The sequence below is a fragment of the Rhodamnia argentea genome, chromosome 2 (genome assembly GCF_020921035.1).
Source record: "Rhodamnia argentea isolate NSW1041297 chromosome 2, ASM2092103v1, whole genome shotgun sequence".
NCBI lineage: Eukaryota > Viridiplantae > Streptophyta > Magnoliopsida > Myrtales > Myrtaceae > Rhodamnia > Rhodamnia argentea.
The window spans coordinates 29352066-29368386 of record NC_063151.1 but is presented as its reverse complement, the minus strand read 5'-3'; the positions used below and the strand labels follow the sequence as shown (position 1 = coordinate 29368386).

At 40.5% G+C, this 16321-nt stretch overlaps 2 protein-coding genes across 3 annotated transcripts; both read right to left on the bottom strand.

The window, feature by feature from the left end:
* Positions 1-920: 920 nt before the first annotated feature.
* On the bottom strand, positions 921-6928 carry LOC115742836. 2 transcript variants are annotated; one of them, XR_007197518.1, is made up of 8 exons: positions 6763-6928; positions 6106-6585; positions 4905-5274; positions 3309-4750; positions 2915-3028; positions 2538-2692; positions 1805-1924; positions 921-1154 (listed from the first exon to the last, which is right to left on the bottom strand). XR_007197518.1 is itself a non-coding variant. In XM_048274534.1 (7 exons), exons 2-7 carry the CDS (start codon positions 6535-6537, stop codon positions 1876-1878), a joined length of 2562 nt encoding a protein of 853 aa, XP_048130491.1. In that variant the 5' UTR covers positions 6538-6585; positions 6763-6928; the 3' UTR covers positions 1804-1875. The 2 variants fall into 2 exon arrangements, 1 of the variants encoding a protein (XP_048130491.1); XM_048274534.1 differs by lacking the exon at positions 921-1154 and having other exon boundaries at positions 1804-1924.
* Positions 6929-10469: 3541 nt separating this feature from the next.
* On the bottom strand, positions 10470-15498 carry LOC115743280 (serine/threonine-protein phosphatase PP-X isozyme 2). Its single transcript, XM_030678039.2, has 8 exons — positions 15220-15498; positions 14479-14631; positions 13402-13464; positions 13235-13320; positions 12287-12362; positions 11936-12204; positions 11780-11858; positions 10470-11036 (listed from the first exon to the last, which is right to left on the bottom strand). Exons 1-8 carry the CDS (start codon positions 15358-15360, stop codon positions 10986-10988), a joined length of 918 nt encoding a protein of 305 aa, XP_030533899.1. The 5' UTR covers positions 15361-15498; the 3' UTR covers positions 10470-10985.
* Positions 15499-16321: the final 823 nt, after the last annotated feature.

The following is a 16321-nucleotide window of genomic DNA, read 5'->3' as shown; positions in this document are numbered from 1 at the left end:
CAAAATGGGCCTTGTTGGGCCCGAAGTTAGGAGATATTGAGAACTATTGTTGGACCGATATTGGGCCTATGATTATCCTATTGCATAAAAATGGGCCTTGTTGTACGATGGTTTGTTGTGGCTGAAGCTGGGCCTATTGGGCCGAAGCCCAAATCTTTATTCCGTATGTTTGGGTCTTAGCGGGCCCACAATTGTGCCTTGTGGGGACCATGGGTTATATTGGGTACGAAGATGGGCCCTGTAGAGGAATGATTGGGCCTAAAATTATTTGGGTCCTAGTTTAGGCCTTATTGGACTGAAATTTCTGCACAAATAGGCCATCTTTGCGTTGGGACCTGCTGAGGAACTAATTGGGCCCAAATTGGGCATATTGGGCCGAAAGTTGGGCCTTCAAAAATCATCAGGCCCAAACTGGACCTTTGGTTATTGGGCCAGAAGGCTGAGGATTCTTTCTCCGACATGGGCCCATATTTTGGGCCTTGTTCGGACCTTACCAGTTCTCTTTTTTTTACGCGGTCCAAAGACCTTACTAGTTTTTTGTAAGAAAAGACCTTGCTAGTTCCAAATGGGCATCATTGATCTTTATAGAGGGCAAGTTTTTTTTTTTTTTTTTGGGAATTTATTGAGGGCAAGTTGGCGTAGCCTATTTATTGGACCGATGTTGGGACCACGGACGTACAATATTATGCCCTGCTTTGGTGCTTCTTGGGCTATTCTAGGCCGATTTGAGGCTTCCATTGGGCCTTATCGGGCCCCATTCTTAGGTGAATGCTGGGGTCGAGTTGAGGGTTTTCGGTGCAAGACTGGCTGAACCACAACAGTTAACACGCGAGCATGCAATTAGTGCTGCTAACTCCCGAAACGAATCGACTGCCAAAGGCGGATATGGATCTCTGGAAGTCAGGACTAATACCTATGAGTACAAGGGTACGCTCTGACTACTTTTTTCCGCCAAAAAACGTACAAGGGCAACTACAGATTTACCTCGACCTAAATTATGGCCCAATAAAAAAAGGGCTCAAATTAATAAACTAACACGTACAAAAAATTGCGATGGGAAAATCACAAGATGATTTCTTATGAAACACTAAAACGCGGCATCTACATATTTTACAAAAGCTCTTGCAGGCCTCCCTGCCATAATAGCATATTTCCTGCCAAATGGGAACAGAAGAAGGTATCAGATAAACAGGAGAAATGGACTACAAACAGTATGCAAGATCACTTTTTATATGAATTCTCTACGAAATCTTTTATTGATGCTATAAAATGCAGCTCAGTGAAGCTTTAAGTTAGCGAGAGAAGTTATCTGCTCATAGCAACTTATGCACACTTCATGGGGCAGTCTACGTTATGGTCAAGTTCCTAAACCTTGTCAGGCTAAAACCATTCCAAACCCCCAACCTCGCTAGTCCCTACCTTCGTTACCCTGCTGCACTGAGAGAATCGAGTAAACTAACATATTTCTAGGCACTCATCAGGTAGAGTTGAACAGGCTATGCCCATCCAATCATCATATCAGCAGCTCTAATGTCATGGTGGATTCAATTCGAAGGCAACACATAACAATTGCTGAAGACCAAAAGTAACAGGACCTCCTATAGGGCAATTTAACTAGTCACCACCCCCTGCTGACAAGAAATCTTGTCGGCAAGCACACTGCACTATGGCCAAGCAACCGCAACCGACAAAAGTTGCAACAGCTCATCAAAAAACAGTTGCCAAATTCAAATTATGACAAAATTTGCGATATACATAAGGTGCTCAATGATTTCAAGAACCTTAAGGAGGGTAGGGCATGTACCTGATTGCATAAGGACCATGCAGTTACCACTAGCTAAGCTGTCTTTGTGCCTAAAGGATGTGTCCGCCAAACTAAATGGAAACAGCTTGAAAATGACCTTTCAGTTCATCATAAAACCAACTGCAGAACAAAGTCAAGATTCAAAAATTAATATGCGAATAAACACTGCACTATTATGGATCCTACACTTCTTATTATGAGGATGCAGGTGAATAGCAAATAAGGTCGAGCAATTTCCAAGGACAATTTAAAAAGAGGTATAAGAAAGATAAGTCCATGCATCATCAAAGTTCATATATGCTCGCAAGTAAACGTGCAAACAAAGTATTATGATCTATGTGGATTATCAGCAATATCTTCAAGCAATTATTATAACTCAAAATGGTAAAAACTAAGGTTCTTCATCCTATTTTTGTTGGGACGTGAATAAACAAATTAATATTGTTTGATTCTTTAGAAAATGTAACTAGAACAAGCAAACGGTAGGTTAAACAGCTGCACATCTATTTAAGATGTCCGGATCTTTTTTAAATGCCGGGTGGTAAATGCGAATCATGCTCACAATCTCATGGGTCCAATGAGGCTGATACGCTCATTGTGAAATGATGAGAGGCCCATAAAGTTCCAGTCAATCAATGCCCACGCCCGCATGGTTAACATGCATAGATGTTCTGAAGAAAAGCAGAGGTACTTTAATATGCAAAAAAACAAAATTAAATGAACGTAAGCATACTTGCACAGAAAGAGAGGTCTCGATGTAACATTCGCTTCGCTTCCTATATGACTTCGTCTTTCAGTTTCTTCTTTGAATTTGGCGGGGGGAAGAACATCACAAGGGCCTTGAATCAAGCAGGCCATTGCACTACTATCATGATTAGATTCAAAAACCTGCAATAAAAGAGTTGTACACATGCAACAAGATTAATGACCATATGCCAGAATTTGCAACCACCCAAATCATCAGATTAATCGTGACTTATAGGTTATGCCAACAATAATAATGGCCGGGTAGAAGACCACAATAACAAAATTCAAAAGACATGCACAGGTCCAGCATGTTTACTTGCTATATACTACGGATGAATCAGCCTCTTGGAGAAAAAGTATTACCTCATTGCTGTCAGGGACAAATGGATGAGCCACATTATTTGGCAAGTCACCAGGAAAATAACACCTGGTAATGTCAAACCACTTCAAACCAGTTCCGCTATCCTCCCACATTGCCTGCAAAGAAACCAGAGTCTTCCCCATGTAAAAACCAAGGAGTAGAGAAATTCAACTAGCTCTCTGTGCCGAATTTACTGAAAATGGACATTTTTAAGGACACTAAATACTTTACAAGCTTCTAAACAAAGAAATTCAACTAGCCTATCATGCTGAATTTACTGAACACAGACATTTTCAAGGACACTGCTAAGTACGTTACAAGCTTTTGGAAATAAGGCCACGTAATTTTTCTTGAACATATGAAGAATAATTATCACTATTGAAAAAACCACCTTACCTGAAGTTTAAATGGTGTCAATTTGTCGTTGCTCAAACGAAAAAGCGCGTGCTCCTTCACTTTGTATGTTACTCCACCAACGCAGCAAGAAGAGTAAAATGTCTTGCCATTGACAACTTCTAGTGCATCACCAACCCACTCAACACCAAGGGCAATATCCGTAGAGAAGCCAACACACTCTCTCTTTCCAGTACTATTATCAGAATTCTGAACATGATCTGGCCATCTGTCATCTTGGTCCACTTGCTTTACATCATATGTTGAAGTAGAATCTTGATGGTCTTCTGCACTGGACTTTTCTGCACCTTTTACAGTGGAATCATTATTATCTAACATTTTAGATGACACTTCAGTACAAGTTCTCTTTTCTAAGTGCTTAACATCTGACACACCGTGTGAAGATGAAGGCAGACTACATTCAATATTTGCCGACTCACATAAGCCAGCAGGAAGCTCTGACTTTAAGTGACATTCTTGTTCAAAATGCGCAAATGGCTCATATTTTTCCCTGTTCTCCTTGGATCTTTCACTCAGTAAACCAAGAGGAGAACCACAAATGGGATCCAAGGACTTCACTGAGCTATTCATCCCAGATTCAGAAAAAGGCTTCTGATCCCCTTCTTTTTTAGATGAAGAGAGATTATTCTCCCGCATTTCTCTGGCCTTTGGAATTTGCAAATCAGAGCCAGTATTAACATGATTTTTTCCAGCAGTAATGACAACAGCAGCATTTTGTGAGTAGGAGACACCATTCGTTGCTATCTTTGGTTGATTGGACTTTGAATCCATAACTCTAACTTTCCTCTCTGAATATGAATGACTAGCAGTAGCAGTAGGGGCTACTTTTGGACCACCTAAGTTTCTCATTACACGACCATATTTAGGGGGCAAGGCCTTCCCATGGCTCAGTGCCAAGCATTTCTGGCAATGCCATTCAGCTTTAGGTATCCCTTTCTGATTCTGCGACTGCAAGCATTTGAAGTGGAATCCTTTCTCACAAGCATCACAAAGTAACACACTTTCCACATCAGTGACGGTAGCTTGGCAAAGCTGGCAAATCAATGCCTTATTCATATACTCCCTTGAAGGAGGAGTCCATGTAGGATGCTCGGGAAGCTTTGGAGTTAAGAGCTTCTGAATAATTTTAGCAATTTCGTAGTGACTAGCGTAACTTGACGGTGCAGAAACAAAGTTGACACCCTGAAAAGATTGATGATGCATGGCAGGCAGACGTGCAGCAGCAGTTTGCGCAGTGAATGGTCTATTTGTTGGGTTTCTTGCTGCAAGAGGAGGCACTGCAGACCCTGAGGTAGAGGCTTGCTCGACTTGGCCCAATGTATTACTAGGAATACTATTTCCTGTTCCTAGTCTAGATAACAACGCATGTTGGGTTTGTAGGGACCAGGAAGGAGCATTCACAGATGGTTGATTTGCATAAGTTGCTGCAAGATAACAAAAAGCATATGAACGTGGAACTCATGGTGGTTTACCTTGTGCAGCAACAGGCCACTAAGGTATGGACATTAACCCTCGTAACATAAAGCAAAAGGAAACAAAGTCTGGTGGTAGAATTGTCAAGGATATTAGGAAAATTACCTTGTGAAGGTTTAGTTAAATTATGAGGTCCCGCATGATTCGCATTGTTTGCTTGATCAACCTTGGGCATAAGCATTGGAGAAGAATCTCTTCCTATATGACTATTAGATATCACACTAGAAGCAGTTGACGTCTTTATTTCACTTCGTTGAAGCTGGTATGGCGCAGAGCTTCCAGAAGAAACATTAGCTGTGGCAGAAGAAACTGGGATGACTCCGGAAGAAAGGGGAGACTGATTAACTTTATCCGAAGGAAATGGACGAACAAGAGGTGCCATTCCACGGTTTTCGGCTGTAGCAACAAAACTTGTTGGCGACGAGTGGGGTGAATAAGAAGCTGTATGGGAAGTGAACTTCTTCGATTCTTCCATCTAGTAGAGAAGGTGCACAGAAAACTCCTCATTCAAGATCCCACACAGGTAAACACGAAAGGCAATACCTCATGTAAATAACTCATAAATCCAAAGATTACTAATATATCTCAGATTTCAGGTGGTAACTGGTAACACTAACACTCCAAAATAAGGAGAAATTATTTGCTTTTAAGATATAAAAGCTAGGTGATAATTATGCATCTAATCACATGGTCCCTAAATTTTATGAGCCCCTAAGATCAGTATGGGTTTCTCTTCATCGAGCTTCCACATAAATTATTTTTTTAGGAAAAAAAAAAACACAGAAACATATGGGACTCCCTTAGAAGTTGAAGAAAACTTTATCATGCCAAGATTTCAGTATATTGGCTAGCTAGCATGGCGGAGCTGCAGAGGACCTTCTAATGCCAATTTCACCAGTATCTACGAAAAACAAACTCAATGGAAATCACAGCTCACTTAATAACAATCCCCCGGCTTTAAGCTACGACAATTCAAATTAAAAACTCCCCGCAGTATCACCTTGAAGATATAGAAACTTCAAGCTTCTAGCATTGAGGATACCTATGAGAAGTCATAAGATAACGGCTTCTCTGTTGCTGTCTGCTTCTCAGGAAGAAAACAAAAGCAAGCATCTAGAGACCTAATACTTCAGGACTGCACTAATGTCCATATTTTCAAGCCACTAGGTAAACCATGTGTAGCCACGACATGATCCAGAAACCTTGAAAAACTACAACTCCATCCACCCCATAGAGTAGCATATACCAATCTCCGGAAATCAAGTGAAAGCTGTAGAAAACACAAAACGTTGAGCGAAAACCGTACCTTCCTCTTTGCAAACGTCAGCTTCTCAGCAATCGACAATTTTGGAACCGTATAACCTAACCTCTGTTCCTTAGGCTTTCCATTGAGCCCCAAATCCTCAATCACGCGCCCAATAGCATCGCCAGCCACAATATCCTCCGGAGCTAGGGTCGCGCACACAGACGCCAGCTTCTCCCTGGCCTCCATCATCAAACCTAGCTCCGCCTCCGTCGGATCCCTCCCTCCGCGCATCCTCCCCATCGCTGCCAACACCAACACGATCTCCGCCACTCTTCCGAAGTCCGCCCGCCCAAATCTCGGCTTCTTCGCCGTCGGGACGGCCGATCCTCCAGTTCCTCCATCCAGAGCCCCTCGCTTCTCCCCAGTCGGAGAGGCCGAGCCGTCCGCCCGAGGCTCCGGAGCCTCGGGAGAGAGAGCGATCCCCGAATCCATCCGTCAGAGCGACAAGCCCATGCGCGACGTCGAGCGGCGGCGGCGGACCTGCAGAGAAAAGACACTGGAGACATGATCGAGAGGAGGAGCTTGCGAAACGAAACCCTAGGAGACGAGACTGAGCGGGAGAAGACAGGAGCGGAGAGAGGGAGAGGGAGAGGGGAAGCGTTTGAAAATATTATTTCGTCACAGACGCAAAATCATTAGATCCGACGAGTAATTTACCTTTTTGGCGGGTAAATTAGAGGAAGCTCTCTTTGTGTAATTTGAGATAATATTTGCGCATGCGAGAGAGAGAGAGAGAGAGAGATAGAGGGGATAGTTTGTGTTGTTATGAGAGCGCACAGAGCGAAGGGATGAGAGAGAGAGAGAGAGAGAGGCGAGCTAGAGAAGGGATTTGGTTTGGTTGTTCGAACCGGTTCGGTGGTATATAAGCCGGGTTTTGTGCGGGGAAAGTTAGGGCACCGCGAATTTCCATAGGGGGAGGCCCGGTTTTGTGTGGGCCTTTTTCCTTCCGGTCCGAATAAGCTTGTGGGCCGGACATAGCCCACTTTGGGTTCCTAGCCCTTAGAATATGCTCTTTTAGGGAAAATATCAACAAAAAAAAAACGTACTTAATTTTCAACCGATGACCACTTCACTTACAAATGTTTACGTTCGCGAAATACTATATACCTATGTCTAAGCGAACCCCCACATCGAGAAAATCAAATCGCCTCTCCTTGCAAAACCGATTTTAATATCTTGGTTGGATTTCGGTGGTTTAATTTTTAGTTCTCGAGCGGGTAAGTGAATCTAAGACTTAGCGAGGGCATTTCAGGAGGGAAAGATTATATTTTCGCAAATAAAGGCACGGTGATAATTTGATGTGGAGGTACGTGATGGTTTCCAAAGAGAAAACCCATGTGTGGACTTGATTTGTTTTAAAAGTGAAATAAGTAAGTGGTTATTGGATAAGGAGTAATTGATAAAAACCCATGTGTGTACTTGATTTATTTTAAAAGTGAAATAAGTAAGTGATTATTGGATAAGGTGTACTTGATTTAGTGACGTCAAGTGATAACATTACATGACACAATGAGACGTCTAAAATGATTCTATTTGCGGGTTAATTTCCTAAAAAAGCCCCAACTTTAGGTCTAATGACGATTTTCATCCGAACTTTTTTTTTTCTCATAAAAAAACATCAATTTTAGGTCTAATGATGATGCTAGCCCGAACTTTTTTTTGTCTCATAAAAAATCACTAACTTTAACTCGAGTCCCAAAATTGGCCTCTTTCAATTTGGAACAATTAGTTATCCAATATGGCAATTTTAAGTCATCAATAAATGGATTTAAGGCATTATTCATCGTCTTCTTAGCACGGAATTTGAAGTTGTTCATCTGCTTCACTTTTGGCACAACTTGAAGGGCCACGATTAACCTATTCATTGTCTTCTTTAATTCACCCTCAAGCATAAGCTGTTCAATTGGAATCTGAAGCTGTGTATTATCACCCATGGAGAGATGCTATGGTCGAGATTCGCCAAGCTCGTGACTAGAGCCTTCTTTTTTTAACAAGCCCAACCCTACCCCTTCCCCGAAATGAATGAACAACTTTGGATTCCCATGCTAAAAGAAGAAGAATAGTGATAAATAGTGTCTTAAATCCACGTCAACTAGCCATGTGGATTTATTGGTGACATGGAATTGAAATGTTGGACAACTAATGGTTCCAAATTAATGGGGGCCGGATTTGAGACTCGAGTTAAAGTTTGTGCTTTTCATTGGATGAAAAAAAGTTCGGGCTCGAATCGTCGATGGATCTAAAGTTGGTGCTTTTTTATGAGATAAAAAAAAGTTCGGGCCATACTCGTCATTAGACCTAAAGTTGGTGTTTTTTTAGGGAATTAGCCCCACAATTTGCTGATAAAGAATAAAAGCAATCTTAAAATATGTGATGTGTATAGAGTCGTCATTTATCTTGTTATTGAAAAGACAAGAATCTCCATATTTGCCGGAGACGATCTTAAAATCCCACTTGAACATACGATTGTTTATTGTGATGACGGGTTCAGACTTTAGCACCCACCTACTATTATCATTTCAGTATTCGCATAAGCAAAATTTGCACTTATTAAGGGCCACATGGTAACGCTTCTGCTTTAGAAATTAACTTTTGGCTAGAAGTTGATTTTTCTACTTCTCATTAGAAATAACAATTGATTTTTCTACTTCTCATTAGAAACAACAATTGATTTTTCTACTTCTACTCCAGAAGGTTTTTTTTTATAAGAGAAATTCATTTGGTAACGGTTAAAATTTTCTATTTTTGAAGCATTCTTTACACAAAATATTCCATGAAAAATTATTACTGGCCGCCCAAAAATTTCTACTTCATTTTTGAACTTTTTAAAATTTCTTTAAAATTAATGTTTATTATTAAAATATCATTTAATTTTTAAAAATAAAAAAATATTATTTATTTTTTACTTCGGCGGCCGAAGACGGTGACTCGGTGATAGCGGTCGTCGCAGTGGCCGATGGTTGTAGACAAGGGGTGGCGGTTGCGGCCAGCGAAGATCGACGACCGGTGGCGATTGAGGTCACGAAGGTTGGCGGTAGGCGGTGGTCGACGGTTGGCGGTAGTTGATGGTCGCAGTAAGAATAGGAGGAGGTCAAGCTCAAAAGGGGTTGCGGTGGCCGATGGAGGTCGCAGTTAGCGTCGTTGAAGGAGGCGACCGGCGGAGGTCGGCGAGGGGCGATGATCGATGATGGTCCGAGGCAGCAGAGCTTAGCGGAGGTGGGTATGATCGAAAGGAGGATGATGACGTAATAAAAAGATGGTGAGGCAAGAAGTACTTCTTGAATTGGAGAAGCTATTTTTTTTAACTTCTCAAATTGGGGGAAAAACAATTTCTAAAGTGAAAATTCACTTCAGAAGTGGAAATTTCTTTCAAAAGTAAAAATTTTACCAAATGAATTTCTGCTTCAAAAGTTACATTACCAAACAGATTTCTGCTCTAAAAGCACTTCTGAAATAAAAATCCACTTTTAGAAGTGTTATCATGCACTCACTAAACTATTAAACCTTTAAAGTTGCAGTCATATAGATATTGAGTATATGAAGGAGAAAAGTGGGTGGAAAAATATAAAAGTAACATTTGAAGAAACTTCTTATACTAAAAATTCCGATTTCTCCCTTGTGAATAAATTTACATACGTTGTTTAGATACATTCTTCATATGAAAACGGAAAAACACGAGAAGGAAACAATTACCTAAAGAGAGGAACTCAATTTTCCGTTGGCTTTGCTTTATGCCATAGAGTAAATTCATCTCTTCGGCAAGAGCAATGATATGACTGAATCGTGGTACAAAGACGATGAATAGCAATTTTTTTTTTGCTACCAGCGTCTCTAAAAGTCATCATAAAGGTTGCACACTCGTTACAGAGTACTTGATTTGAATCATAACTACTCCGATTCACCCATGATCCGGTGATCGAAAGTAAGCGAGACCATCATCATAGCCACCCCAAGACACTAGCGGCTCAACACCCAAAAAATAAAGTGAAAAATAGCGAACTAACCTCGCACTCAATGACCGATCAGGACGACTCACTCCCCCTTTTCTTTTTCAAAAACTTTAGCCAAAATATCATTGACACAAGCCAATTGTCTCGTAAAATGACGATTTCGCTCGACACCCGTCACAACTTAACATGGGTCCACTTTCTCCCACATATGGAGAATCCAAATACGTGGTCTCCAGGAACACGAGAACAGATGAATATACTCATGAATAAGGGCATTTACAAATTTTACACGAATTAAAACATTGTATTGCCTTAACACTTCACAATTTTAATTACTCTTACTGGGAAAATGTTATAATCCCCTCCCTTGAACAGCATACACCTTCTGGGTTTCACATATAGGGAAAGGACAACTAGCAAAAATGAAAGCACCGAGCTATGCTTAATTAACAGGGAGGAGGAAACATCACAGTCAACAATGGACACCATAAATCTTATTTCTTCCTGAAGACAAAACAAGAATGGATCTTGGAAGTCTTCCCAAAATTTAATGTTGTTGAGAAATTCCTCTCAGGTGTCCAGCTATCCATATTTTTCTTTCAACGGAAGCACTGATTCTGTGACTCCATCTCCTAAACAAACAAGAATGATGGTCCTCTTCTCTTGGGGGGGGGTTCCTCTAATACGCCGCTAATTAATACACACTATCAAAACATTACATATGGTAGAAGCCTGCGAAATAAAAAAAATAAAAAATAAAATTTGAGGCAAAACCAACAACCCAAACAGATGGTCGCAGGCAAACCCTGCCAGTAGGAGCTGGTGATGAACTACCCAATACACCGGCTTAACTGAATGGCGGGTCTAACCATCTTCAACATGAATGCAAATCATCTTGGATGTGTAAAAAGTTAATCTTCACAGACAAAATCAAAGGAAGTAATCTGGAGCCGGTTTTTTGGCAGGAGTGCCTCTTGATTCCTGTAACATAACATGGTTTGGTTCAACAAGAAAGAAGAAAAGAACAAAACCAGATGTAGAAATGTGTCTGAAGTGCTGTATTGCAAATTAAGAATTGAAACTTAGATCCTTCTAGAATGATATCAATCATTTCAGAACAGTCTTCAAGTGATAAGCATACGTGCACTCATGGGCCATGACAATTAGTGGGGGCCGGCTGTGCCTTGAAAGAAAGAAAAGACGAGGGACTGAGGACATGTTATGAGGATGTTTTCAATGATGTAACATATTAAACATAATTACCAGAAGTGATTTATATATTTATTTTTATTTTTATATAATTATTTACTTTCCCTCAATCGGTCTTGCTTTTATTTTATTTATTTTTGGGTTCATCGATCGCCGACCCCAACTAGTTTGGAATAAAGGTGATGTTGATGTTGAATTAAAAGAGAGCTGTCACGCATTGCAAGAATTAACAGCTTTACTCCAAAAATGCAGGGGATCCCAATTATACATGCCAAACGTGTACTAGATCTGCTTTGCAATTTCAGTGAGCTAAGTGCATCTAAGACAACCTAATTCATGTGAATCCACTGCCATATGAATTCGTGCCTATTCTTCCCAGAGTAAGTTCACCATAGCACACATGGTTCATCAACTATTGGATAGCAAATAGCTGCCACATAAATTTTTACATCTTGCATATTTAGTTGAAATGCTCGAATGAGACATCAACCTGAACATTGGTAAAGCATACAAACCTGCGGTGCAGCATCAAATACGCGAAACTGTTTGTTCAAGTTCTCATCGAGCTCCAGAATAGCAGCTACATTACCACATCTGCAACACATCCACTCACGAGGTAAAACACTGAAATCTTGGTCAACTGAAGGGAAAACTGTAAATTAACTACTTACCTGTAACAGTAATTTGGAGCTGACCAGACTGTCACAATTTGGTCGTTAAACATCCATTTATATCCCTCCATCACCAACTGATGCGCACGGCATATATAGTCAACGTTATTGGAGTGATTGAAGGAAGTCACAACACTTCCACCAAATAGGAAACCAGCACCACGGGGACTCAAACCCCACCCATCAACAATATCCTCAGGATCAGACCACAAGAGATCGCACATTGCACCGTCATGAGGTACTTCTTGCTTGCGGTCAATTGTTCGAATCTAGAAAATGGACCGAGATATCACAACTCAATTTTCTCAAAAAAAGCTTCAAAATTAAATAATGTAAGATTATCTGTCTGACCTGATCTAGGGTGGATATGGCAGGAGAGAGACCACCATGGACACTAAAGATTTTGTTCTCGATAAGCGCAGACAAACTGTACATGACCAAGCAAACTGTAACCATACAGTTATCTTGCCCCTCAAGGAATATTAAATGGAAGAGAGTATCATTGGCAGAATGAATAGTACTGAAATATTGGAATGGGAGTAAACTTTTGCATTACGTGAAAAAGCATCACCCGTGGGAACTATAGTTATTGAATAACTCTGCGAGCAAGTCAAGATGACTAGCATGCATATGCTTTACCTTACTCAAGAAGAGACAAACTAAAATCCAAATTGGGGTAGTCATCCAGTCAAATTCATTTACCTTCACCATAAAAGGTTCATTTCAAAAGATGGGATCAAAAGAGTAAATTATTGTCCGACACGAATTTCAGATACGCATTAGCCTGGTCTCAGGGGAAGAAGACAAAAACTAGTCATGAAGCATGTCAAGGGAAAAAGTTTGGAGTTAGAATTCTGTCAGACATTACATAACCACCGACTACATTCTAAACCAAAATTATCGACACGTAACCAAGCAAACCCCTATGGTTGCACTGCAAACAAAGAGAAAAAGGAGGGGAATTACAAAAACCATCCCCAACTTTGTCCCCTCTAGTTTCAAAACACACTTTGCACGATCTTCAAGTCCCTATACTTTGCACCCAGAGATTTCATATAAATTTACACTTTGCACCTGTAGATCATATGACTTTCTAACCTTAGTGATAGATTCCGATGTGCTAAATGCAGTGCAAAGGATAGGGTGTTGGAACTAGAGGATTCAGAGTGTCACCTAGACTAACAAACCTGTTGCATTATTTACGAAAGCAATTATGCCTTTTTGTTTTCGTTTTCATTTGACCTCCTCAGTTCCTCACAGACAGGTGAAGTACCCGAGTGAAAAAAATGACAGACAAACCTTAAGTAATCAAAGATGTCGGTACAATATCTCCACACATTTGCAGAGCCATATTTTCGCAAGCACTCGTCGTAGAAGCCATAGACCTATCAAAAGAGCATGGACAAAAATATTTAGAAAAAGGACTCATATTCAAATCGATTTCAAAGAGAACAGATTCATTTAACCTGAGTGATCTGCCGGCTTTCATGGTTCCCTCGAATCAGTGTTATTCTATCCGGGTATCTCACCTGATGGAAGAGGAACTTTGTCAAAACAAAATATAAGGACTGACGTGGTGAAAGAAGGGTGATTAAGTCACATCAATTCGTTCTTAAGATCAACATACTCACATACTCTAAATTACGCGATTTGTGTTGAGGAAGCATCTTACAACAGAAAAATTCTTTCACCAAATAATGCCTCAATCCTTTAATGCAGCTGACAAAGGAAAATCAGGCATGAGGACATACTTTACTTTATTTTCCCTTGGGGAGAAAGGTACAACCTCATCTCACTAGTTACTTGAGGGAGTTCCCCCCACCTAATGCCGTTGCAGTTGCAAAACCAAGCGTATGCACAAAGACCATAGAAAAAAGACCTTGTCCTGTTATTCTCTCCCCTCTTTACTATCAATAGATAAATATTTCTAGTAAAACGTCAACAATATCTGGATCTCTAGGCAGACTAGATTAATCACTGAAAAGGAAAGAGCTTTATCCTCTTGACGAACTGTAAGGTAATAGTCCATGATCATTCATGGTCCTTCCTTCATAACATAGTGAAAATCTTCTACTACAGTGAACCTAACCAGGACAAAATCGTTGCCAAGATCACTGAGAGCTATATGACCGTTAGGAGCCCACATCTGATGTAATCTTTTAATCTGGACTTAGCACTCACCGCTAAAATTGGAACTGCATCTATCCAAGGCGGAGTTCGTCTGAACTTTAGCAGAAACGCTGCTTAGCATTCTTAAAAACTACAACCATGAAATTGAGTATTGCTGCCATTTTATGTCCTGATTCCTGTGAATGGAATGGGTTTGCATTGACAGGAATCAGGACCGTGAATGGAATGGGTTTGCATTAAGGACTGTGGAAAGACTGTAATGCCACAAATTGCTGCTTAAGTCTAGTTAATTTAGTAAATTAAGAATTTCTTCCTATTGAGAAACTAAATCGCAAAAAGAAAAATTACTATATTGAGCAGCCATTATATCCAGACAATCATAATCAAGAAGAGAGACTAGTACAGTTTAGAACCTTTAAAGCAAGCAGAAGTAGGAATGTCTCGACGGAATAAAATCCCCTGTCAACAAAATCTCCTAGAAATAAGTAGTTGGTCTTGGGGCAATCGCCTCCGACCTTAAAAAGCTCCTTCATATCGTAGAACTGACCGTGAATATCTCCACATATCTACAGAGCGGAAAGCAGCGGTTAGATATTTAAACCCACAAGGGCATTCATTCATCCATTCATGCCAAGAACATCTACAACGTGTATTCTATTCTAAAGAGCAGTTGGCCATAAAAGGTCTCACAGTCAAATCAGATTGAGCTTGCTCTAGCTGATTGTAGGGCAACGCCCTACCATATGATAGTCAGCAGGGAAAAAGCACAATAGCAATGTGAACCATCCATCGTTATCATTCAGGCCAACAACTAGCAAATCTGTTTAATCGCAGTTCACTCTCGCTCATGTAGAACTCATTATCATTCGTCTCAACAACAACCAATCAACTGAAATACACGGTATATGCGTCCCACAAAGGCGAAGAAGCCCTAATAGACCGCCGGAGCTCCCTAAACAAGCACGGACACGAGACAGTCCGAAGAATGCCCTAGATCGAAAAGGCCCCCATCAAAAGCATCAGCAGCCACGACTTCGAAACCAAAAGAAAAAGGTGAGGGAAACGAAACGAGACCCGAAACGCTCAACTTGAGGCGGGGGAAGCTAAAGAAACGGGGAAAGTGCGGGGGCGGAGGAAGTGAGAGCTTTGCTTACGGTGACGGGAGCGTCGACGCGTTGGACGTTGCTTTCTTCGACGAGGATTTCCATGGCTTTGAGGCAGAGAGCCTTGACTTCGGACTCCTTCAGGGGCTCGCATCGCTTGAGCTGCTCTATCTGTCTGTCTAGGTCTGACATCTCCTTCTTCGCCCCCTCTATCTCGCAGAGCTCAGTTTCGCCGGAGCCCCAGAAGAACCCCGTCGATCCGAGACTGTGAGCCCACCGTCTCTCTCTCTCTCTCTCTCTTACGTGGCTATCAATTTCGTTGCTCGCTTCCTGTGGCTTTAATTCAAAATCTCAAGCTCATTCCATTCCTACGAGGCCAATCGCTCGAAGGTAAATAATTATGAGCCTGCAAAGACATTATTGCAGCAAACCGAGTGTCTTACATAACTTAATGTTGTGTAATTCGGCTGATGAAACAAGATTATGTGTTAATAATAATTAGATTTTTTTTTGTAGGATTCTAACAGTGAGGCAGCTAATGCATGGAGATTTAGAGGCTCCATTTATTTTACAAAAAATAAATTATATGAATTTTTTTTTTAAAATAGTCACTTATATTGCTTGAAATAACTAGTTAATAAAAATATTTTAATCACCAATAATAATTTATTTCTAATTATTTTATGAAAAATATAAATATTTTTTGTTCGTTCAATCTTCGTAAGCGATACAAGTCACTATTTTTTTTTTTTAAGAATATATCTTTCATATCATCCATTTTTCGAGAAACAAACGGAGCTTGGAGCCTTAAGATAATGTATATAAGCATTAACTTCGAGGTATGAACATTGCATATAAACATTAACTTGGAGGTGCAAACCATCGTTTTGGTTTGTATGCACCCACGGAGAATAGATACCTCCACAGTTTGATACTGCATAATTATAGGGCACCTCCTAAAAATTTGTTGATTTTGTTCAGAGTCTTAAGATTTTCATTTTGAGCATTGTAAGTCATAAAACTTGTAAATTTGGTCCATCGATGGAAGGAAGGACTCAAAGTGCATGAACTTGCAAATTCTAAATGATAAGTTTTAAGATTTAAATGCACAAATTTTTTATTAAAATAATCTAATTGCGCAAAGTTGACAAGT

Excerpts from the sequence above, each read along its gene's own strand:
- LOC115742836 (XM_048274534.1), bottom strand. The coding sequence starts at position 6,537 with ATGGATTCGGGGATCGCTCTCTCTCCCGAGGCTCCGGAGCCTCGGGCG. Across the intron at positions 3,029-3,308 it reads TGACACCATTTAAACTTCAG|GCAATGTGGGAGGATAGCGG; the intron begins GTAAGGTGGTTT and ends GTTTCTTTGCAG. Across the intron at positions 1,925-2,537 it reads AGACCTCTCTTTCTGTGCAA|TTGGTTTTATGATGAACTGA; the intron begins GTATGCTTACGT and ends TTTGTTCTGCAG.
- LOC115743280 (XM_030678039.2), bottom strand. The coding sequence starts at position 15,360 with ATGTCAGACCTAGACAGACAGATAGAGCAGCTCAAGCGATGCGAGCCC. Across the intron at positions 13,465-14,478 it reads TACTTCTGCTTGCTTTAAAG|GTGAGATACCCGGATAGAAT; the intron begins GTTCTAAACTGT and ends CTCTTCCATCAG. Across the intron at positions 11,859-11,935 it reads GCTCCAAATTACTGTTACAG|ATGTGGTAATGTAGCTGCTA; the intron begins GTAAGTAGTTAA and ends GATGTGTTGCAG.